The following is a 26,208-nucleotide window of genomic DNA, read 5'->3' as shown; positions in this document are numbered from 1 at the left end:
AGGCTGAAGACTACACCGAACTATGTGGCGGAGCGATCAACACATTGTATTCGGGTTGACGCCGGTTCGCTTCATGTCCGATCATCTAGTATCATATTTTATGTGGTTTCCATAAATTGCCGAAAGAAAATAATCTGGAAATTTTGCTCGGAGAACACAACCAGTTTCCCTCCCAATCTCCTCGTCAAGGTGTTGTGTTCAAACATAACTAACAACTCCAATTTTTCCTCCTTACTCTTGTCCTTCCTTCCATGAAGATTGTCTGATTAGCAAGGGCCACAGCAAAGATCTGGAACTGGCATCTCTACTATGGAGCGAGCCTGTTAGTTTTCGAGTTCATGGTGATTTACGAGTTACTGTTGACCACTGTGAAATGTTAATTTATTTCAAGCCAAAAATTATGGTGAAAGAAAATATGGCATCCTGTATTTATTCCTTACTTCTGTGAGGTTAAGAACGAAAACTTACACCCAATATGTGTACAGAGGAAATACATTTATTTCTAATATTTCATAACACTGTGATCACGTTAGTTATCAGGTGTCGAAAATTACTCGCTATGGTCAGAGAGGTCGTAGATTTTATTCCTAGTGACATATCAAACATTTTCTGCTGCGCGAAGTTTGGGCATCAGATCTTGTAAGCATCCAAATAGGCACAAAACCCATCGAGGTAACGTAAGGGTAATTGTTTTTATTAAAAAAATGTAACAAGTGGTCAGCACATGGAGCGCCGTCTCTGACGGGAAAGGACAGGGTAACGAAAGGACCATCGTTCTACTGAAGAAGATTTCCCATCATTCCTATAAGATCCTCTATGAAAACAAAAAATGAAAAAATCTAGATTAGTACTACTGGAGGACGATGTACAGCGCGTAGTCGTGAATCTTGAATACACTAACTTTACCGTGTAGTACTGTGTCTGGTTTCACACGGGGAATTTGACTCACTGACTACCTTCTCTATTATGATTTAATACACAAGAGGCTTCAGATGGACTTAGAAAGAAAATTATACTGGGTGTAGGTCAGGGAAACCGAGATGTTGGGTATTCGATCCGCCTCGGCTCATCCAAATGTCATAGAATCTATGTAGATGACGAGTAGCATTAATACTGAAAGGAGGAAAGTCTTCATGGACTGAGTACACATTTCTTCGCACTGGTAATGGAACATCATCCAGCAGAGAATGGGACTGTCATTAACCTAACTGAGAGTAGGAACTGCATAAATCTTTAGGTTTACATTAACGTATCCAGCAAGTAATGCGAAGGAGGGTTGATGCATGTGTTAATACTAGACTATGACATATTGAGCATTTAGGCATATTTAACATTTCACCCAAGAAAGGATTTCATATGGTATTCTAGTATATTCTCCTCCTGTTGCACGCTTCCCGTAATTAATATACTATGTATAGTAGTAGTTCTAAAACGGTGTTATAGCATTTCCGGACCCAACCCCATAAAAATATTTTCTTGCTCACTGGTTACAGTATTTTCCTGAAAGTTTGGGCTTCTCTCTCTCTCTCTCTCTCTCTCTCTCTCTCTCTCTCACACACACACACACACACACACACACACACACACACGCACACACATGCACACACGTACACACAAACATCCAAACACACGCACACACACAGCAGATAAATTTCTGACATATCCCCGCCGAACGTGGGCCTCAATTCCATTATCTTTGTCACGCAAGGTCGAGCCTGAGAACAGAGATATCTGCCTAGAGGTATTTCTGCCCGAAACAACTCTATTCCGCATGCTCGCTTCCTAAGTGTCTCCAACATTTCGTGGTTACTTAACTACATCACCATTGAAAAGACTGTAGTCTTACGCTGTCGTCGCTGTATGATAGTCAATACGTGATGTGTTGCTTACAGGAGATAGTTTTACGCTTACGATGGTAAAACAAATTCATCTGTCACGTTAATCACTTCTAGTGTTCCAGAAAATAGCGTATTTTCCTCTTATGAAATTCGTGAAGTGAGTAAGCGATAGTGTGCAATTAAACCTTCCTAGACGAGACTTGTTGCCTGAGACCCTGTTATGAAAAAAACAAAAATAAATTAAACCAATATTTGATAATAATGGAACTCTTGCAAGGAGGGATATTGTGGAGACATTGCTTAGCCACAGCCTAGGGGACGTTTCCTGAATGAAATTTTCACTGTGCAGCGGAGTGTGCGCTGATATGAAAATTCCTGGCAGATTAAAACTGTGTGCCGGACCAAGACTCGAGATCAGGCAAGTGCTCTACATCTCCCAGTCTATGGTTAAGCCATGTCTCTGCAATTTTTTCTTCCAGGGGTGCTATTTCTGCAAGGTCTGCAGGAGAACTTCTGTGAAGTTTGAAAGGTAGGAGACGAAATACTGGCGGAACTATAGCTGTGAGGAGGAGTCGTGAGTCGTGCTTGGGTAGATCAGATGGTAGAGCATTTGCCCGCGAAATGCAAAGATCAGGAGTTGGAGACTTGGTCCGGCACGCATGTTTTATCTGCCAGGAAGTATCATATCAGCGCATACTCCGCTGCTGAGCGAAAATTTCATTCGTAAAACAACAATTACTTGCGCGTAGATGTTTTAACTGGAAAAATTCCTTATCGTAGTAGTAGTAAGGTACAGGTTGAACTGTTCGTGGAGTAATCCCAGCTTTTACTCGAATTGGCTCTGAGTACTATGGGACTTAACTTCTAAGGTCATCAGTCCCCGAGAACTTATAACTACTGAAACCTAACTTACCTAAGGGCATCACACACATCCATGCCCGAGGCAGGACTCGAACCTGCGACCGTAGCGGTCGCGCGGTTTGACTGTAGCGCCTAGAAGCGCTCGGCCAGCAAGGCTTGCTTACTCGAATTAACGACACTATAGAAAAGACGGTGAATTCCACCTTAATACCTTCCTGGAAGGTATCTAAAGTTTTTTGATGCGGCCATTATCCGAAGCACACATGTAAATATTCGTTTTGTAACTTCGAACGCCTTTTTATTGCTACAATATGATATTTATGTAGCGTGAAATGCTTCGAATCCAGAAACACCGCATATAAAAACCAAACGTTATTAAAGATTAAATACACTGAAAATGCCTTAAGACAAAAGGCGTAACGAATCTAAAGTGCACGTCATTTATGTTGGCGGCCGAGTTTAGTTTCGTTCTGCGCATCTGACGTCACAAAACACAGTCAGCCAATGAACAGAGAACGACGTTGCCAGATCTCGACTGTAGTGCAGAGCTTGGACGAGTGTCTTCAGTTTTAGAAACGTTCAGTCATAAATAAAGTAATAGAACAAAAGCAATGTCTTGATAGCAGACTTTCTTTTATAGAAAGTTTGGAAAAAGCATTCTTTATACCAATTGCTTCATATTCTATTAATTAATTAAATCAAACAAGCAATAAGACTCCTAATTCACGCGATAGCAAGGAAAGGTGTTTGTATCAATCTCACGAAGCGCTTTTTCGCAATAAAGAACAGCGGTAATTGTTTATTTCCTATTATACTTCGACGAAGCGTGGGTAATTCATAGTCATACCAGCAGTGTTTGTCAGTATTTTGCGTGACGTGTTACAGTCCTAATGGCGTCACGTAATTAAACGAGGTGTGTTAGCGTAACGGTTAAGGTGTTGGGCTTCTAAGCGAAAGGTTATGAGTTCAAACCTTGTGCTGTGCTTATTATTTTCATTATCTAATTATATTCGTTTGAATGCAATTTTTTTAAATTTCTAGTGCTTTGTCTCTTCATTAACCCTTTCGCTGCTGCAGACACATGCTCCCCGCATTCCACGCTGTGCGCGATTTTGTCGTCACTGCACTGCTCGCCTGTGCAGATACATGGTGTTCCCACTGTTTTGACACACTTATCATTCGATTTCACAAAAACTATTTGGCCCAAAAATTTGATTTTTACACGTCTTCTTGACTGATACCTTCCCCCCATAAATGACTTAATTTTGTTTCGATGTTCAACGCAGTTATTATGCAGCATTAAATGTAGTAAACCATTGCGCGAAATTTTGAAGAGTTTGCAGAGGTAGAAGTCCATAGCGTATACTTTCCGTATGGTCGATTTTAGTTGCCACAATGTTGAGAATGAAATGTGGACAAGATACCTAAATTTCATATAAAATTTACTGTATAACAATATCTCATTTAATTTAAGTACGACATAGGTGTCGTATGTAATATTGAGAAATATTCCGTCTTTCGCGACTGTAATAAAAGTTTTATTTACACCGGACGCGTTTGGATTTATTTTAAAGCACTTCAATCAAAGAAATTTATGGCACATACACAATGGTACTCATGTTCTTTTTCTTGTTTTTGTTCCACATTCGCATTTTTACCAATGGTACTGAAATATATTCCTCTTCTGCAACTGTAATAAGCGACTTATTAAGACCAGACGCGTTTCTCTCTTTTGAAGCATCTTCAGTGGGCAGTATTTTGTCTCCTCCATTGCCAAGTCATCTTTCGTAGTTTTGTGCTACGGTAACACAATATTCAACGTTTGTGTTGGCTGATCAGTGTTTTAGCAAATAAATGATGTTTGTGTGTGCCACAAAAATTATATTTGGCATAGCTCAGAGCACTTCACTGATAGATGGTATATTCAAGTCCTAATGTTTTTGTAAGTCCACAGTTTTGTTTAATGTATTTTGTCTACTTCCTCTTGATTGACGGAAGTGGTTTAAAATAAAGCCAAGTGTGCTCAGTGTAAATAAAACTTTTGTTACAGTCGCGACAGAAAGAATATTTCTCAATATTACATATGATAGCTATGTGGTACTTAAATGAGATATTGTTACACAGTAAATTTTATATGAAATTTAGGTATCTTTTCCACATTTCATTCTCAACATTGTGGCAACTAAAATCGACCATACCGAAAGTATACTCTATGGACTTTTACCTCTGCAAACTCTTCAAAATTTCGTGCAATGGTTTACTATATTTAGTGCTGCATAATAACTGCGTTGAACATCGAAACAAAATTAAGTCATTTATGGGGGGAAGGTATCAGTCATGAGGATGTGTAAAAATCTAATTTTTGGGCCAAATAGTTTTTGTGGAATCGAATGATAAGAGTGTCAAAGCGGTCGGAACAAGATGTGTCTGCACAGGCGAGTAGTGCAGTGACAAAATCGCGCACAGCACGGAATGCAGGGAGCACGTCTTTGTAGCAGCGAAAGGGTTAATGCGGTCGTGGTGGCTTTACTTCATGAACTGCGCGCTCCCCCCTAAACGTAAGCTTGCGAACTATGCTATACTATGGCGCTGCTTCTATTGGCGCGTGCGTCGTGTGCAACTGGCAACGCAGCAATCTCCCCCGTCTGGGCGGGCATGCGCGAGCCGCCAAGATAAAAGAATTGAACCACAGCACGTAATTAGATTGCACCAAGGATAAGACTTTTGCATTTTATATATTTTCAATGTTATGTTAGACTATCTTCTGAAGAAATACTATCGCCTGCATGAATACAGAGAAATGAACAGTATGTTTAAATTATTTTTACACTTGCAACATGTAATTAATTTAGTTGCAGGTGAGATTAGTTAAGGCAGACGAGATCCCTAAAACAGTTTTTCGTCAGGCGTCGCAGTTATATTACTTGAGATCTCAACTTTTTTGTGACTTTTAATCATAATTAAATGAAATATTTCTTCCGTAACGGAGAAGTAAATTTGAGCGATAATTCTTAAGAATTCTTTTGCACAGCACTTCTTCTGCTGTTGATGATGTAATCTGAGCGAAAAACTATACAGAAGCTCGAGCAGCGAATTAGAATGGAAGAAGTGCCGGTCTGGTGCAGTGATATTCACAGGTTTCCCGTCAACTGTTATCCAAAACGTCGTGAAATGCAATAAACAGAGCAAGAACAATACTCAAGAGCTCGGATAAGAAGGTTAGAGTTTGACCTACATACACTATCAAGGTACACCGTGATGAGACCACTCAGCCCAAAACAATTTTCTCCTCAAAAATAAAATGAGCAACAGCTACAAGCTCCAGAATAACAGAAATTATTTAAATGTACGCATTTGTTTTTTGGAACAAAATTTTTCTTTTTTCTTCGTAGTACTGTATGATTTGGCGTGTGGAATCTGTGTATTACCTGGGCAACAATTAGCCGCATCAGCATTCTCGGAAGTTTCTACCCTCTGAGAACACACAGAGGACTGACACACCGAAGGAAAGATATATATATTTGAAGCTACAAATAAGCAGGTCTTCCCACGAGGAGACGGCTTAAACGCAATAGTGATCCAACGAGGAATGGAACTGCCAACCACATTACTCGGCAGTAGCCAACACAGATGTTAGGTCATACAGTTATTTGCTGTGTGGACAAGAACTTTATCTTCCTTCGATGATAGTAGCCATTCTTGTCAAAGAAGTATATTCATTCTGTATTAAATATCTTTGATGTCTGATTCTGTTTTAACATATGTGTTCTTTTAAGACACCTTGTAATGATAAAGCCTGTAAGAGAACTTTTTCTGTTTACCAGTTTATAATCGGGTCATTTGAAGATCAACAGCCGGCCGATTTGGCCGAGCGGTTCTAGGCGCAGATTCGAATCCTGCCTCGGGCATGGATGTTTGTGATGTCCTTAGATTAGTTAGGTTTAAGTAGTTCTAAGTTCTAGGTGACTGATGACCTCAGAAGTTACGTCTCATAGTGCTCAGAGCCCTTTGAATTTGAAGATCAGCAGAGACCGTAACACATAATCAATAACAAAGGGATCTAGAAACGTCCCGTGACTATTATTTTACGACCAATCTGCTATTTTAAAGCCCTTTTTATCAATGTGCATGTAACAGTTGCAATAAATTTTACATTCGACAGATAGTACGTAATTTTATAATGAGGTTTAGACAACATATTTGAGAATGACACTAATCAATCGTGTCTCTTCGTGTATTTCAAAAACCAGTGTCACAAAGTCGGCAAACATCGAAACTGCACATCGAATCTTACACATAATATCAAAATGAATCACCATGAACGTAGTGTAAGAACTAATATTAAACGAACATTAAATATGTTCGCAGTTGTGAATATGGGCTACCAATTGTTGTATACTGAATTGACGACATTGTAAATCTGAGCCGGACCGAGACTCAGACCCGGATTTCCCGCTTTTCCTGAGCGATCACTATTGCTTTAGGCTATCTGAGTATACGTCGTCAACCATGGTAAGGCGACCGCTCGCGAAAAATGTGAAACCCGGGTTCGATTCCCAGACCGACACAACTTTTCATTGTCATCATTCCATTATACAGCTGATAGTAGTCCATATTCACAGCTGCATATACATTTAATGTATTTCATAATAGGTGTAGCGGCAGCAGTGCTTGTCGCTTCGGACATGCGGGAATGTCCGAAGGAACATTCAAATGGCTCTAAGCACTATGGTTCTTAACATCTCAGATCATCAGTCCCCTAGACTTAGAACTACTTAAATCTAACTAACCTAAGGACATCACACACATCCATGCCCGAGGCAGGATTCCAACCTGCGGCCATAGCAGCAGCAGGTGAAAGAACATTGCAAGGTACTTTTGAACAACATGAGCACTGCAGTATCGTATTGATCGAACAGACCGAATTCAAACATAAATATTTCATGGAAACTTTTATTGACATTCTGGGATATGAGAACGGATAAAAAACCAAAGATTACACAAAGAAGTATTTAGTCTGTGACTCGACCAATACCGCTGACAATCTATAAGCACTACCTGTCAAATAACAATGTGATTTTATTATATCTTCATAAAACTAGTGACACCGACAATAGGATTCATCAATTATGCAATATGCACGTCCCATCTAGAAGTAAGTATACATGTACATTCAACTCCATACACAAATAACGCAAAAGTAAATCAAATTTACCACCGATAATATTCGCAGGTGTATTTGACTACATCACTGAAGACGAAATAGGCCCACTGAGCGAAATATAATAAAACTACTTGCAGCTAATTCAAACCTTTTGTTTTCTTAGATAAAAATATTGTAGAGCGTCTTCGTTACATGAATTCATTTAATGGGTGGAAATGAACATCTGCTATCTAATTTGTGGTTAATGTCTTCACCAGTGCACCTGTTAATGTGATTACTTGTGTTGGGCATTTCCTCTGTGACTCGTCAGTGCGGTTCCAGTGAGAACGTGGTCTCCTCGTATGGAACGATATTAAATTCTACGCCCACTCCACACAACTTCTGAAATGTCACCGTGTCCAAAATTAGGGTGACTGCCTCTTAAGCAGCTGATACGCGAAGGCTCCAACACGACGAGATATTCCATTATTTCGTGGCAATCATGGGTAACACAGCACTTTTCTCTTCGTCATCCTGACACGTTGCGAGCTACGTGGGAAGTGGCTGCCTTAAGAGTGCTACAACTACAACACTCATGCGCCCTACGGAAACGGCGGTTCATCGGCCAACCCTCAATCCAATTGTTGACAACATGCCAACATCTGAATTTCAGTTGGTACATAATTTATACCGAGAGAGCGTATGTGACTTACAGTGCATCCGAAAGAAAAAGAGATATCTCGCAATCATATCCAAAAATTTCAAAATCGGTCCTAAACGGATGATTAGTACGGAAGTGATACACCTGTGAAACTATACCTAAAAGTATGCCATGTCTAGCAGACAGAAACAAATTGACATTACCTCTGTTTAGCTCTGCAATACTAAAGCCTCATTTTTTTATTAACCCCGAAATGCAGTGCTCATCCTTGTTTCCCCTAGTTATCATTTAGAGACACAAGATTAATTGGGATTGACTGTCGCGTCCTGAGACTCAGAAGCTGGCACTAATCCTCTTTTGCATGGTTCCTTGTCCATTTAACAATTGAGGTGACGGAGGGAATATAAATGTAAAAGAATAGTTAGGCAGTACGGAATGTGCATGTCTACAGCAAATCCTTAACTGTGATCGATTACTTAGCTCATATTCCCATCCAGAAGGTATTAAAAATTCGACTAAATGGAGATAAAATTTCAGAAAAGTTCACGGTGAATCTTTGCGACTATATTCGCTGAAAAGACTGGAATATTCCCTCCACACCAGGTTGAATACGATCCTTTGCGAACAAACATACTAGTCAAAGACAGTGGTTCCACATCCACGAAGATGTGTCTGAAACGGAATCCCTGCTAAAAAAAAGTTTACGATGGAGACCTCTTAAGCGAGCACACTTTTTAAACAGGATAGGGTATACAAACTCTTTCCTACCTCTTTCTCACAAGTAAAACTGTATAAAGTTAAAGACAAATTGACATGACTAGAAACAGCCAAAGTATTTGGACATTGTTAAGACGTAGAAATAGTAATCATAATCAAGCAGGTACGTATTAAAATGTTCTGTAAATCGGACTTGTCACTAGTTTTTGTTAAACAGCGGATCAGTTTGTCTAGCAATGCTTAAAAGAAAATTATCACCAGACAGTTTGGTCAAGAAAACAGATTTTCACGAAGCTTTCAAGCTAGATTAATTGACACTGGCTCTGAGGAGACGTAGGGTGGTTAAGGTAGCCGGCTTTTATGAGCTGCAAGCTATTCGATTAAAACATTTTGGTAATATGAATGCATGGTGTCTGTTCTTTCGGACGTGTCCGAAGGAACAGCATAATCTGCAGCTGTGATGTATTCTATGTATAGATTCCGGGCTGGGTTCGAATCCCGGTCGGGTACGCATTTTCGCTCATCGCCGCTGATTCCGCGTAATGTCTCTCTACAGCTGACAGCAGAGATCCCCTTCCATTTGCATATACATTTTGGTCCCGTCCATCCTACTGCTGGAGGTTTGAGGGACTTCAGGCGCTGACTTACGTAATAAAATGGAACAACTTCAGCTGTCCTTATGATGTTATTTGTTATATAGCCGCCAGTTTCGGTTCTTCAGCACACCATCTTCAGACCTTAGCTGACGCTGAGGGCGTTAATTCAAATCGTATACATGTTAGAAATATTGTCTCCAATTTTCAGATTTAAATTAATATAAGAAATTATGTAAGTGCTATCTTGTTTCAACGAATGCACAATGCCACAACCTCTCCTCTACAGGACTCTAGGTGTTTGCGATATTTCCTGCCATCAGAGAAGACATAAGAGACGTCCACAGACAAGTTGCTGACCTACTGTCGTTAAAATTTCTTTGATTAATGGTTGGTGTTTAATGATGGTAAAACAGGAAGAATCAGTTATAAGACTATGATTTGATATAGGTTTCTTCACTGAAAACCTATTGAAGAAGATTGATCTGTGCACATTACTAGTCCTGAAACGTTAGTGAATGTTACTGCCAAAAGGGTACTCCAGGAAGATGAGACTAGAAGAAAAGAGCTACATGAAGACCAAAAAAACCAAATGTATGGCTATGGCCTACATTATGGTCTTCTTTCTTGCATAACACATTTGTAAAATGTTTTTTCTGCATGTCCCGTAACTTTAATTTTTCAGTGTATAAAGAGCATTTCTGCTGAATTATTGCAGATAAAAAGGTGAAATTTGCTGATTTCGTGCATACTGTAACACAACTTACTGTGGTCTTTTCAAAGTACATTACTGTCAAAATTTAATTAAACTTTTGTGAAATAAAAATGGCTGTGTTCATACACATAAATTTAAAAATTTGTTGCTTGACTTCTAAGACTGATATTAAAATTGTGTTTATCTAATTGCTAAGAACAACCCACAATATTTTGAAAGTAGTAAGTAAACTAACGTTCAAAAAAAATGTTCCACGTGTGATAGTTTGCGTTCTAAAAGTATCCATCAACTTCCTGATCAAATCAATTGAGAAGTTTGAAAAAATACATATTAAAGCCAGTAACATGATGACACGATGCGCAAAGTTTGGTTCAAATATCTCGTAAGTTACATTAGGTTGCATTAGGTATGTGTACCCGCGTATTTTCTCATATGTCCCACCTTAATATTTTCAGAGTCCGATCTAAAGTAAAGACGAGCTTTAGATTCGAGTGAAAACTGACGCAATGGAAAAGAAGACGAACACACGTCAAACAATTAGTCGGATCAAACATATCGCAGACGCTTCTGAAAGATCGCTGGAGCTGTTTTTCATAGAGTTTATTAGCTTAGGCTACGACGAACTACTGTATTTTCCACCGGGACTGGTGGTCTAATGATAAAGCGCGCCTGGAAACAGAAAGGCCAAGATACAGTTCAGTCCATCTCTAACCCAGACTTCGTCCCTCCGTGTAGGTGCTTTCACCTCGGTAGGATCAGTGGGTTAGATTTGAGACACTGAAGTCGAACTGATGTTCAACTGATATACTGACTTCAGACCGAGCGAGGTGGCGCAGTGGTTAGCACACTGGACTCGCATTCGGGAGGACGACGGTTCAATCCCGCGTCCGGCCATCCTGATTTAGGTTTTCCGTGATTTCCCTAGATCACTTCAGGCAAATGCCGGGATGGTTCCTTCGAAAGGCCACGGCCGATATCCTTCCCCATCCTTCCCTAATCCAAGCTTGTGCTCCGTCTCTAATGACCTCGTTGTCGATGGGACGTTAAACACTAATCTCCTCCTCCTCCTCCTGACTTCAGGACGTTGAGTCACACGTAATTATTATTGCTATTGTGTTTTAATAGAAAAACATGTCATCACAGAAGGCACCTTCAGGGTACCTAGGGATTACGCTGGACAGCATCTTAGTTTCTATATGCACATATGAGTAATTATCAATGAGACGTAAATCATTATTACAACCTGTGTACCGCCCATCCCTGCACAAACGTTACGCTGTCTTTCTATTTTATCTTGCTTCCATACAGTACAATGATACAGTGAATTTATCGTAAAAACTGAAATTGCAACAGCATACATTAGGTACATTAAACGGCCTTTGTAGTGAAGAAATCATGACTTTCCAAATACAGAGTAAATTTATATACAGAAGGCATTCAATAAATAATGGTGGTCTGCACTTGGTATCACTATATGATTGTCTTTCTCCTGCTAATGGTTACACTTGCGGGCGTTGAGTGCAATACCTGGCGCGGCAAGCGAACTTCCCTGAGACATCATGATTTAAATTATAAAGTTACTCCGTGTTGTAGGAAATCGTCCTCCTGACTACCAGCTAGAAAATATTCCCATAAAATCCGAATATCATCCTCTGCTGGATTCTCACTTACGATTCCAGACGAGAAACTGCTTCTTTTATACAAATTAGGTGCTCATATCAATAGCGAGTCATTGTAAAAACGTGGTGAGGTACAACTCCGCACCTGAAAAGAACAAGAGCTCCTTGACGTCCATGCAGAAGAGCGAAGTAGTAGCACATACCCATCCATGTCCAAAAGAAATTAAAATTAGTTACAGAGATGAGCTTTCACTGAGTAACTTATGTGATGTGAATGTGTGCACGAGCCGATCTGAACCCATTTCATAACGAATCCTGCACACGAACTGCCTTTGAAACCAAACTCAGGTCCGCTGTTACTAATACATAGTAACCATTATATTTGGTTAACATCAAGTATATATTTAAAAGTTTTGAAATATTTTCTGAAGGTATTCGTATGGAGTGTAGCCCTTTACGGAAGTGAAACGTGGACGATAAATAGTTCAAACAAGAAGAGAATGGAAGGTTATGAAATGAGAAAAACGCTGAAAACTAGATGGGTGGAACGAATAGCTGCCATGCGGTTCTAGGCGCTACAGTCTGGAACTGAGCGACCGCTACGGCCGCAGGTTTGAATCCTGCCTCGGGCATGGATGTGTGTGATGTCCTTAAGTTTAAGTAGTTCTAAGTTCTAGGCGAATGATGACCTCTGAAGTTAAGTCGCATAGTGCTCAGAGCCATTTGAACCATTTTTGAACGAATAGCTCATGAGGAGGTATTCAATCTAATGTGGGAGAAAATAAATTTGTAACACAACGTGATTAAAAGAAGGGATCGGTTGATAGAATACATACTGAGGCATCAAGGAAGTGTGTTAATGGGAGGTTGGAGGAGGGGGAGGGGGCATTTAGGTTGAAGTCATTAGGTAGAGATGAAGAGACTTACATGGAAAAGACCACCATCAAACCTTTTTTCGAAGAGAAGACTATTAGTACAAAACCACATTTCGTTCCTTAGGTTATTTATATATTTTTATGTTGTGGCTTTGGAGACGATATACTGAAAAATTAAACTTAAGGATGATTTGTTTCGGGATCGAAGTACTCTCGTTACTTTTTCATTAACTGGTTGCTAGAACGCTGTAATGTTTCTTATTGTCCCGTTTTGAATCACTCATAACGCTTGTTGCATTAACAATTTTTATTTAGTGACTCTTGCTCTAATCTTCAGCGACGCACATTTGAGTTGGACGTGACATACCTAGAACTGAAGTGCCGGTCGAGATTGTTTTTTCTGGGTTCTATGTAACATTCTGATACAGTAAATTTATCACAAAATATAAATTCCAACATCTTACAACTTTAAGTACACTAACGGCCTTTGTCAGGAAGTCATGACGGTTCCAATCACATTTTAGGATTTTGTCCTTATTTTTTCTGCGTGATTTAACTTAGACAGTAGATTTATTCACAAAAAGTATTCAATAAATAATAGAGGTATGCGTTTGGTGTCGCTATAACATTGTCTTTCATATGTAAGCGTGTACATTTGCGGGCATAGAGGGTAACATCTGGCGTGGTAAACGAGTATTAGCAGACGATGTTGTAGAACCTGCCCTAGAGATGAATGAAAGCCTACCTTGACTGAGAGAGACGCCATCATTATCTTCCTTTCGTACCTGCAAGCCCCTCGCTTTATGACGTTCATTAAGATCAAGCGACTGATTGAAATTAAGGACAGGAGGCGATATTCCAAATCTATGTACTTGACATATATTTAGTAAAACTCACACATATAGTAACAAAACGCGCACTTCATCAGTTTTAATGATTGCACTGAAATGAGTGGTAAAATATTCTCAAACTATTCAAATTTTATACGTTATAGCACAGGCGGTCACTACACGGACAACAGAAGAAAATCACGATTGATGCTAAAATGCACGAAAAACTGAAGACAGGCGAAAGTTAGAGAGAGAGTGAGTCTGTAAAATGATGCTACGGTGGTAATCAAACATTTAGCGTTACTGGAGTGGCAAGACTAATGACTCAAAGGTCGTTATGTCGAACTGTCACCTTATACGTTAATAAGCTCATTCATCAGCACATGACGTTATGAGGGTTCGATGACTGTAGAATAAGATATATGCAGCTACCAACCACTAACTTGATGACTTATTCTTCAACAAATTTTATTGATTCTTGTTATTATTACAATACAGCATGAAACAATAAAATATCTTAAATGATAGAGCACAGGTGAGTAACGCTAACTGGTTTGGGTGCTATTTAAAATCTCGACCGCCAAAGAAAACAGTGAGCAATGCAAATTGCCTCTACTTTTTGTAGCCAGTCTGAACCTTTCGCAGAATTACTGGAAGGACCGCTGTGGGACGTTAAAACTGCTAACGATCAGCTTCCTCTTGTAGGTGTAATCCTCGTTGTGATAGTTTTGAAATTCCTACAAAGGTTTTGTTATACAGTAACGTCTTAATACAACTAGATATCGCCATGCAAAAAATCAAAGAAGAAACATCTTTATATGTGTCCTTCCATTGCCAATTGATTCTCTCTCTGTCTCGCATCATGCGTCAAACTGATACGTATATTTGTCCACGCGTTAACTATTGATGGTTTCGAATTTATTTTTTGTCAAAGGTGATTCATTTCCATTAATTAATTCTAAAGTTTAATATTGTTTCCATTGAGGTGATGTCCGCACACGGTATCAATATAGCCGCGAAAATAGTATGCGGTTACCTAGACAGCGTAAAGAGCTGCTGAAGTTTTGGTGTCAGATTAAGAAATCATTTTCTTTAAATATTAATTAAAAACGGTAACAGTGTACATTGAGGAACGAAAGTAAAGAATAAGCCAATATTAAAATTAATTATCATATGCAGCAAGGTTTTCGTATTTAGAAACAAATGGAAATGTTATTGCCCTCTCAGAAATTGTCCTGAAAAACCGCATTTATGTACCTCTCCGTAGCAAGCAATAGGAAACTTCAATAACTAGCTTGTATTTAGAGCAAATAATATCTATCGTTTATCGCTGCACATATTGCCCCATAACGGATTTGTGTTAAATGGAGGACTTATTCAAAAGGAACTGGCATAGTCACTCAGTGAACTCTAGGCGGAAGAAACGATTTATATGATTCTTGAGTTTCTCCCGGCGTATTTGATAATCAGAATATCCACGGGTATGCTGCCGGTCTATAGTGTCCAACGGGCACAATATTTCGGCTATCAAACATGTCGCCATCATCAGGTGAACTGACGGACTGAGCTCCTGTGAACGTGCCGGCACGGAGATCCGTACGCTATGGCTGCTCAGAGGGAACTGGGTTTGGTCGCGGCGGCGGCCGATTTAAATACCCTCCGCCCGCGGCGCGAACCCTCCGCCGTCCGCGCCCAGCGCCACGGTCGCGCGGTGGAACAGATTGCGACGGCGTCTGAGATGACGTCGGTGTGATGGCTCTGTCCGCCGTGGTCGTCACAACTATACGTCTGCTCGATTTACTCTTGATTAAACCGATCGCTGGTTCCCAAGCCATGCTAAGATTATAGCCACAGTCCCGGTTTATGAGGTCGTCATTGGTGCGAATTTCGATGGCCTCTCTAACAACGCTGTCCCAGTATCTCGACGTCTGTACCAGAATCCTCGTGCGGTCATACTCCATGGCGTGATTTTCCGACAAACAATTGTCCTGGGGTCAGATACATCACATGATCACACTGACAGAACCACAGGCACATAGACACAGGCAACAGAGCATGCACAATGTCGGCACTAGTACAGTGTATATCCACCTTTCGCAGCAATGCAGGCTGCTATTCTCCCATGGAGATGATCGTAGAGATGCTGGATGTAGTCCTGTGGAACGGCTTGCCATGCCATTTCCACCTGGCGCCTCAGTTGGACCAGCGTTCGTGCTGGACGTGCAGACCGCGTGAGACGCCCTTCATCCAGTCCCAAACATGCTCAATGGGGGACAGATCCGGAGATCTTGCTGGCCAGGGTAGTTGACTGACACCGTCTAGAGCACGTTGGGTGGCACGGGATACATGCGGACGTGCATTGTCCTGTTGGAACAGCAAGTTCCCTTGCCGGTCTAGGAATGGTAGAACGATGGGTTCGATGACGGTTTGGATGTACCGTGCACTATTCAGTGTCCCCTCGACGATCACCAGTGCTGTACGGCCAGTGTAGGAGATCGCTCCCCACACCATGATGCCGGGTGTTGGCCCTGTGTGCCTCGGTCGTACGCAGTCCTGATTGTGGCGCTCACCTGCACGGCGCCAAACACGCATACGACCATCATTGGCACCAAGGCAGAAGCGACCCTCATCGCTGAAGACGACACGTCTGCATTCGTCCCTCCATTCACGCCTGTCGCGACACCACTGGAGGCGGGCTGCACGATGTTGGGGCGTGAGCGGAAGACGGCCTAACGGCGTGCGGGACCGTAGCCCAGCTTCATGGAGACGGTTGCGAATGGTCCTCGCCGATACCCCAGGAGCAACAGTGTCCCTAATTTGCTGGGAAGTGGCGGTGCGGTCCCCTACGGCACTGCGTAGGATCCTACGGTCTTGGCGTGCATCCGTGCGTCGCTGCGGTCCGGTCCCAGGTCGACGGGCACGTGCACCTTCCGCCGACCACTGGCGACAACATCGATGTACTGTGGAGACCTCACGCCCCACGTGTTGAGCAATTCGGCGGTACGTCCACCCGGCCTCCCGCATGCCCACTATACGCCCTCGCTCAAAGTCCGTCAACTGCACATACGGTTCACGTCCACGCTGTCGCAGCATGCTACCAGTGTTAAAGACAGCGATGGAGCTCCGTATGCCACGGCAAACTGGCTGACACTGACGGCGGCGGTGCACAAATGCTGCGCAGCTAGCGCCATTCGACGGCCAACACCGCGGTTCCTGGTGTGTCCGCTGTGCCGTGCGTGTGATCATTGCTTGTACAGTTCTCTCGCAGTGTCCGGAGCAAGTATGGTGGGTCTGACACACCGGTGTCAATGTGTTCTTTTTTCCATTTCCAGGAGTGTATAATCACCGCTTTTTTTTCAGATTACGCTAAATTGTACCAGCATTAGACTGAAGTGCGGGAGACCAGTGTTAAAGCCACGGTGTAATTCTTGTTTTCGCTTACCTGCTGTTGCGAGCACCAACGATACTGGAATCGTAAGCGGAGCTGGCAGAGATGTCTTCGTCTGGGATGGCGCCGGACTCCATGCCCAATGGCGCCGTACAGTGATCTGCAGAAACAATAATGCAGCTCGTCATTTTTGAATTTGAATTATATTTCCAAGTAATGTCATACAGAGGGTGGAGTAGAAAAAGTGCATGTTTTTTTCAAATGGTAAATACATTAGAAAAGCAGGCGTGAAAGTCATCCCCCCTCCACCACTTTAGCAGAGACTGTGCTGTTAAACTGGCCACTGAGCAGCTAGGTGATTGTCTAGTAGAGCATTTCTGCACGATCTGTGAATCTGTAGTGATTAAACCATTTCCTTTCAAGCAACTGGACACCGATCCACACGAAATTAATATTAATACCGAGGGAGGTGGCGCATTGGTTCGCGGTCAGAACAGAACAAGTATATCTGTGAGTGAGCACGGAGATACATAGAACAGAATATCTGTAGTCAAAATATACCGCATCCTAAGTCACGTGACAATGGTATGGCGTGATGTGACCCTGCAAATTTTGAACGTACAGGTAGATCTCGTTCAAAGACATAGTGAATTTTGCAGATGCTATTCGTATCTCACAATGTACATTAAATATTTGGGATGTACTTGACTCTCACCTTCGAAGAGCTAAAGATCAGAGCATTTTTCTTCCTTGCGACAAGTCTTAGACTTCGATACATTTCTTTATAGGAGAAAAATATTTCAACTGTACTTTGTCGTAGAATATCACAGCAGTAATATCAAATGGCTTCGTAGTACACCAAAGTGAAAGTGGCTCAACATAAATCGAATTTAGAGTTATCACACGCCGAAAGGAAGCGATTTATCGAACACTGAAAAATTTTTAGAGACGGAACAGTTCCGTTTTTATTTTTTGCTAGTGTCTTTTGAATCTTTGTTCATCATTAGAGAAACTGAAACACGAATCGCACATATTCTCCTAGTCGGAAGTACTAGTGGTACGATTTTCTCTTGTGGCTACTTTCAGATAAGATATGAAAGCTGATACTGCATTGAGCAATTTTTTTGTTAATGGTTAAGACATGTTATTTGACAGAAAATGACAATAGTGAAAATTTAGCGAAATGTCTTTCGTTGCAAAAGAAGAAGAATTATTATTTACTCAATGAGAAACGTACTTCCCTAACTACATATTTCAGTATTGGTTATGGATAACAAAAAGTCAACAGATGTCGGTGACTGCTGTTCCGGTTTCTGTAAACGTTTCCGTGAAAAGAAGTCAAATGGTTCCAATTTCTCAGAGATGTTCCGTCACGCAGTAAGAGACCTCAACAAGCATTTTATGTTGACACTGGATGCGTAAATTTTACATATACCGGTGTCGTCTTTCTACTTTCTTTTACACTCTTTAAATTGGTTTTTTTATGATCTTAGTACTCTATATTCATGAAATACGAATATTTTCTCCTAGAATAGCCATTTCTACTTTCATCAATGTGTCCTCAAAATTGTTAAGAGGCGTCTCTTCTACTTCTCCGGACAATTATGTTAGGTTTTGTGGCCTCTGTGATGCCGGACTATAAAGCCTCGAGTAAACTCCCACTGTCGATATAATCAGACGTTTCTAAGAGGGGACCGTTGTATTAAGTCAAGGCGGATCAAATGATACATGCTCCAGAAGAAAAAATAAATATGTATTTCGTTGGACGAAATACACTAATGGAAAGAAATTAAATCAACAACGAGACTTGTGCGACATAAATGAATGTTGGTAGGCGTGTTTCTTCAATTGAGAGATGATATCTGTTTAAATTTCGCGCCAGTCTCATAAGAGTGGAGCTAGTGACGCCACTATGAGGATGCAAATAATGTTTACTTTAAATACATACTACAACCGTCATGAGCGTTACTTACCTTCGAGATTGGACATGGTGAGTTGTTGTCAGTCAAGAAAGCCTTTAAAATGAAAATGACGCCATTATAAACACCTCACTCAATTTGAACGAGGTCGTATAATAAGGCTACGAGAAGCTTTATTTTCCATCTGTAATACTAGAGAAAGACTTCTCCTGAATGTCGAAAACTGTACATGATTTCTGGCAACAATGATCACGAAAATATACGGTCGCAAGAAAGCCAGGGTCTGGATAGCCATGTGGCACTGCCGAGAGAGAAGACCATTGTGTTCGGCGTATGGCTCTGGCTCACCGTGCCACATCCGCAGCAAGAGTCTGAGTAATAGGTGGCACCAGAGTGACACAATGAAGTGTTACAAATCGGTAGCTGCAAAGAGAGCTCGACCCAGTTAGTTGTTGATTGGTTTGTCATGAAAAGCGCGGACTAACGCGGGAGAATAACGTTTCTCTACTGGCCTTAAAGAAAACTGACCAATCAGGACGGAGTATTCTTTGCGCGTCTTTTGTCTTGGAGATATAGAATGCTCACAGCAGTCTAAAGAAATCGGAGCCCAGTGTAGTATGAGCACCGAAGGAGGTTGTATTTTGCCGGTTTTAGTTGTGCTACATGTTTCAAAAATATTTTAAAATGAAGGCATATTTACTCCGGTGTGTTTTATAGAAAGTACGGTTTTTTAAATAATTTTGTGTGTGAGAAAAGACAGTATTTCCGCGTGGCATATTGAGCAGATCTGTGACTAAAAACCTGAGTGTATTAGACGCCGATAAACTTAATACCATGGCAAGCATTTTCATTTAAAAACAATCCGTGTTTAATAGCTGTTCAGATTTCGAGAAATACGTTGCAATAAACTTGCTAACGTGAATGAAAGGGTTTGTCCATGACTGTGTTAAGATTAGCAGTGAACATGTACATTATCAAGGTACAGAATATACCGAGCTTTGCCCGTATTTCCACCATTCATTCAAAATTAATACCTTTTCTCTATAGTTACGATGTATGCAGCCTGGTGCGAGATGCAGTACTGTAGGTTTCTGCTCGCATTTCCTACCGCCGATCTACATCTACTTGTACAGCTACGTGATTACTCTGGTATTTACAATAATGTGCCTGGCAGAGGGTTCAATGAACCACCTTCAAGCTGTCTTCCTACCATTCCACTCTCGAACGGCACGCTGGATAAACGAGCACTTAAATTTTTCCGTGCGAGCCCTGATTTCTCTTATTTTATCGTGATGATCATTTCTCCCTATGTAGTTGGGTGCCAACAGAATGTATTAGCAATCGGAGGAGAAAACTGTTGATTGAAATTTCATGACAAGATCCCGTCGCAACGAAAAACGCCTTTGTTTTAATGATTGCAACCCGAATTCACGTACCATGTCTGTGACACTCTCTCCCCTATTTCGCGATAATACAAAACGAGCTGCCTTCTTTGTACTTTTTCGATGTCATCCGTCAGTCCCACCTGATGCGGATCCCACACCGCACAGCAATACTCCAGAATAGGGCGGACAAGCATAGTGTAAGCAGTCTATTTGGTAGACCTGTTGCACCCTCTAAGTGTTCTGCCAATGAATCGCAGTTTTTGGTCTGCTCTACCCACAATATTATTTATGTGATCGTTCCAATTTAGGTTGTTTGTAATTGTAATCCCTAAGTATTTAGTTGAATTTACAGCCCTCAGATTTGTGTGACTTATCGCGTAATCGAAATTTAGCTGATTTCTTTTAGTACTCATGTGAATAACTTCAGGGTGAATTGCCACTTTTCGCTCGATACAGATATCATATCTAAATCATTTTGCAAGTCGTTTTGATCATTTGATGACTTTACAAGACGGTAAATGACAGCATCATCTGCAAACAATCTAAGACGGCTACTCAGATTGTCTCATATGTCGTTAATATAGATCAGGAATGATAGAGGGTCTATAACACTTCCTTGGAGAACGCCGGATATTGCTTCTGTTTTACTCGATGACTTTCCGTCTCCTACTACGAACTGCGACCTTTCTGACAGGAAATCACGGATCCAGTCGCAGAACTGAGGCGATACTCCGTAGGCACGCAGTTTGATTAGAAGACGCTTGTGAGGAACGGTGTCGAAAGCCTTCTGGAAATCTAAAAATATTGAAACAATTTGACATCCCCTGTCGATAGCACTTATTACTTCATGAGTATAAAGAGCTACTTGTGTTTCACAGGAACGATATTTTCTGAATCCATGCTGACCATATGTCAATAAATCGTTTTCTACGAGGTACTTCGAATACAGTACACAGTATACAGTATATGTTCTAAAATCCTACTGAAAATCGACGTTAGTGATATCGGCCTGTAATTCAGCTGATTACTCCTACTTCCCTTTTTGGGTATTGGTGTGACTTGAGCAATTTTGCAGTCTTTAGGTACATATCTTTCCGTGAGTGGTTGTATATAACTGCTAAATATGGAGCTATTTTATCAGCATACTCTGAGAGGAACCTGACTGGTATACAATCTGGACTGGAGGCCTTGCCTTTATTAAGTGATTTAAGCTGCAACGAGTTCACAAGTAGGTGCAGGTAATGGACGAAAGGAACCGCGCCACCGCGCTCTCTCAATCGTTGCTGTTACGTGTCACATACACCATTCAGCGATTGCTCCTGCTCTGTCTGTTCTATTCGATAGGTAGGTAAACCATTCCACTATGTATACTGACCCACAATCGAACATTGGCGTTATTGACGTACATCAGTAGCAGACCGCAAGCCATTCGTCTACCCGTATGCGACACCTCTTGACACACATCTGGCAGCGACGGCTCTGCAGTGCGTTTCGCTAGTCGCGGACAACGGTGGCAGCGTCACGTGCAAGCAGCGGCCCCTCTGGCAGGCGACGCACGTGTCCTGTCCACGTGGGGCGGCTGGCCTTAGCAGCAGCACATGCCTCGCCTCATGCTCACTTTGCATTAAAGGTGCTGGAAGCTGGTCTTATCTGTGCAGGAAGCTAGCGTGATGTTATACATGTTGGGTGTAGGTGCTGTGTCATTCTCACGTACAGTAGTTTTTAACCAAGCAGTAATGACCACTCAAAGCAGTGTTGAAGGCAGAGCTCAAGATTTAATGCGAATGGGAGAGAGAGCGTTATCATATTTACAGGAAGCACCAATGATTGGACCGCTATTTTGAACTTAGCATTGAGTCCGACTTTCACTCCATCATCTACGTTCCAGTCTTAAACTTATTATTTTACTTTAATGTTGAGGCATCAGCATTTCCGTTAAAATGCACATGGAGAATCCTCAGTTCCTTGTGATGACTTGATTCAGACGTCTTTTGCGTGTCGAGTTTAGCAGACAGTTGAAGAAAAGTGATTTCGTTCTCATAGCAAGCGAGGAATCGTATTGTTCCGAACGTTGGACTCACTCTCAGGAGGTCGGCGGTTCAGAAACCTGTACGGTAGATCATAATTAGCTGTCCTTGGATGCTTTAGAACACCGGTTTCGTTCCCTCCAAAAGCACGCGGTCCGATTACTTCTCTTACATTTCCCACAGTCCGTGCCTGTTCCCCTATTTTATGTCTTCAACATCTACGGGACATTAAACTATAATCTGCTGTGTCTTCCTTTCATTTTTTATCCGCCATCCACAGCTTCATTCCCGAGAAGTTTTCAAACTAGGACCTTCATTTCGTTAGGCGAGGCAAGTTACGACTTAAGTACTCTTGTTTACGGTGTTATTTCAGTTCTTCACTGCATAAGTCATTTACCTCTGAGTTGGCTTTATTGTAAAACAGTGAATAGCGTGCTACACATTGTGAGAATTTCCTTGCAGTTCTTGTTTTTATAGCGATAAGAAGTGCAATTGTATCGAAGGAAATTAACGGAGATCCGAAATGTGCAATAATTTGGGTGAAGGTCACGGTTAAAGCAGGCTCAGACATGGTAACTGGATGTCTCTATAGGCCCCCTGGCTCGGCAGCTGTTGCGGCTGAGCACCTGAAGGATAATTTGGAAAATATTTCGAGTAGATTTCCCCACCGTGTTATAGTTCTGAGTGGAGATTTTAATTTGCCGGATATAGACTGGGAGACTACCTTGAGCAGTTAAACAGAGAACCGACTCGTGGCGATAACATATTAGACCTTCTGGTGACAAACAGACCCGAACTATTTGAAACAGTTAGCGCAGAACAGGGAATCAGCGATCATAAAGCGGTTACTGCATCGATGATTTCAGCCGTAAATAGAAATATTAAAAAAAGGTCGGAAGATTTTTCTGTTTAGCAAAAGTGACAAAAAGCAGATTACAGAGTATCTGACGGCTCAACACAAAAATTTTGTCTCAATTACAGATAGTGTTGAGGATCAGTGGACAAAGTTCAAAACCATCGTACAATATGCGTTAGATGAGTATGTGCCAAGCAAGATCGTAAGAGATGGAAAAGAGCCACCGTGATACAACAACCGAGTTAGAAAACTTCTGCGGAAGCAAAGGGAACTTCACAGCAAACATAAACATAGCTAAAACCTTGCAGACAAACAAAAATTATGCGAAGCGAAATGTAGTGTGAGGAGGGCTATGCGAGAGGCGTTCAATGAATTCGAAAGTAAAGTTGTTTGTACTGACTTGGCAGAAAATCCTAAGAAATTTTGGTCTTATGTCAAAGCGGTAGGTGGATCAAAACAAAACGTCCAGACACTCTGTGACCAAATTGGTACTGAAACAGAGGATGACAGACTAAAGGCCGAAATACTAAATGTCTTTTTCCAAAGCTGTTTCACAGAGGAAGACTGCACTTTAGTTCCTTCTCTAGATTGTCGCACAGATGACTAAATTGTAGATATCGAAATAGACGACAGAGGGATAGAGAAACAATTAAAATCGCTCAAAAGAGGAAAGACCGCTGGATCTGATGGGATACCAGTTCGATTTTACACAGAGTACGCGAAGGAACTTGCTCCCCTTCTTGCAGCGGTGTACCGTAGGTCTCTAGAAGAGCGTTCCAAAGGATTGGAAAATGGCACAGGTCATCCCCGTTTTCAAGAAGGGACGTCGAACAGATGTGCAGAACTGTACACCTATATCTCTAACGTCGATCAGTTGTAGAAATTTGGAACACGTATTATGTTCGAGTATAATGACTTTTCTGGAGACTACAAATCTACTCTGTAGGAATCAGCATGGGTTTCGAAAAAGACGGCCGTGTGAAACCCAGCTCGCGTTATTCGTCCACGAGACTCAGAGGGCCATAGACACGGGTTCACAGGTAGATGCCGCGTTTCTTGACTTCCGCAAGGCGTTCGATACAGTTCCCTCCAGTCGTTTAATGAACAAAGTAAGAGCATAGTGCAGGAAGCAGACTATCAGACCAATTGAGTGATTGTATTGAAGAGTTCCTAGATAACAGAACGCAGCATGTCATTCTCAATGGAGAGAAGTCTTCCGAAGTAAGAGTGATATCAGGTGTGCCGCAGGGGAGTGTCATAGGACCGTTGTTATTCACAATATACATAAATGAACTTGTGGGTGACATCGGAAGTTCACTGAGGCTTTTTGCAGATGATGCTGTGGTGTAACGAGAGGTTGTAACAATGGAAAATTATACTGAAATGCAGGAGGATCTGCAGCGAATTGGCGCATGGTGCAGGGAATGGCAATTGAATCTCAATGTAGACAAGTGTAATGTGCTGCGAATACATAGAGAGATAGATCCCTTATCATTTAGCTACAAAATAGCAGGTTAGCAGCTGGAAGTAGTTAATTCCATAAATTATCTGGGAATACGCATAAGGAGTGATTAAAAATGGAATGATCATATAAAGTTGATCGTTGGTAAAGCAGATGCCAGACTGAGATTCATTGGAAGAATCCTAAGGAAATGCAAGCCGAAAACGAAGGAAGTAGATTACAGTACGCTTGTTCGCCCACTGCTCGAATACTGCTCAGCAGTGCGGGATCCGTACCAGATAGGGTTGATAGAAGAGATAGAGAAGATCCAACGGAGAGCAGCGAGCTTCGTTACAGGATCATTTAGTAATCGCGAAAGCGTTACGGAGACGATAGATAAACTCCAGTGGAAGACTTTGCAGGAGAGACGCTCAGTAGCTCGGTACGGGCTTTTGTTAAAGTTTCGAGAGCATACCTTCACCGAAGAGTCAAGCAGTATATTGCTCCCTCCTACATATATCTCGCGAAGAGGCCATGAGGATAAAATCAGAGAGTTTAGAGCCCACACAGAAGCATACCGACAATCCTTCTTTCTACGAACAATACGAGACTGGAATAGAAGGGAGAACCGGTAGATGTACTCAAGGTACCCTCCGCCAAACACCGTCGGGTGGCTTGTGGAATATGGATGTAGATGTAGATGTAGGTACAGGGTAGTTCAGCGAAGTTTTCACTTCAAATGTTTCTGAAGTCGTTTAAGATATCCTAATACGGATTTCATTTACATGAATTTTAAATTATTTAATTTTATTTTACACGTCAAGTTCCGTAGAACTAAACTGAGGAGCTAATCTCCATGGTCATGGAACGTGTCAGTAAATGAAGTTAGGTACAACAGAAAAATAATAATAGATGAAGTAACATATCTGTGAATCCTAAAAGCACGACAAGCTTTAAGTCTATATAAACGCTAAACATAAGAGTCAGCTTAATTTTTCAAGGAACTCCTCGACAGAATATAACGAGTGACTCACGAAGGAACTCTCCACTTAAGATTTGAAAACAGGTGGAATACTGCTAAGATTTCCGGATTCTTATGGCAGCTTACTGAAAATGGACGCAGCAGAATATTGAAAGTCTTTCTGCACAAGAATTAAGGAGGTGCGATCGAAATACAGACTGCATTGCCGCCTACTGTTAACTGATCCGAAGCTTCTATCTCTTGGGAAGAAGATGATATTGGTAACAAGAAATGACGTTAAAGAATATATAAACTGACAGGCTGCAGAGGGGCGGGTCGGTTGCTCACTATCCATTAAGCAATCAGTCCAACTACTTGC

General features: G+C 41.5%; 1 protein-coding gene across 1 annotated transcript in view; it reads right to left on the bottom strand.

Annotated features, from left to right (window-relative positions):
- The window catches only part of LOC126088454 (discoidin domain-containing receptor 2-like), a 764,950-nt gene that overhangs the window by 256,688 nt on the left and 482,054 nt on the right, over positions 1-26,208 (bottom strand). Inside the window, exon 4 of the mRNA XM_049906599.1 lies at positions 17,295-17,400. Coding sequence (XP_049762556.1) covers positions 17,295-17,400 — 106 coding nt within the window. The remainder of the gene's footprint in view (positions 1-17,294; positions 17,401-26,208) is intronic.

This window comes from Schistocerca cancellata, chromosome 1 (assembly GCF_023864275.1).
Source record: "Schistocerca cancellata isolate TAMUIC-IGC-003103 chromosome 1, iqSchCanc2.1, whole genome shotgun sequence".
Classification (NCBI taxonomy): Eukaryota; Metazoa; Arthropoda; class Insecta; order Orthoptera; family Acrididae; genus Schistocerca; species Schistocerca cancellata.
The sequence above is the reverse complement of the archived record's forward strand: the minus strand, read 5'-3'. Positions and strand labels throughout refer to the sequence as shown.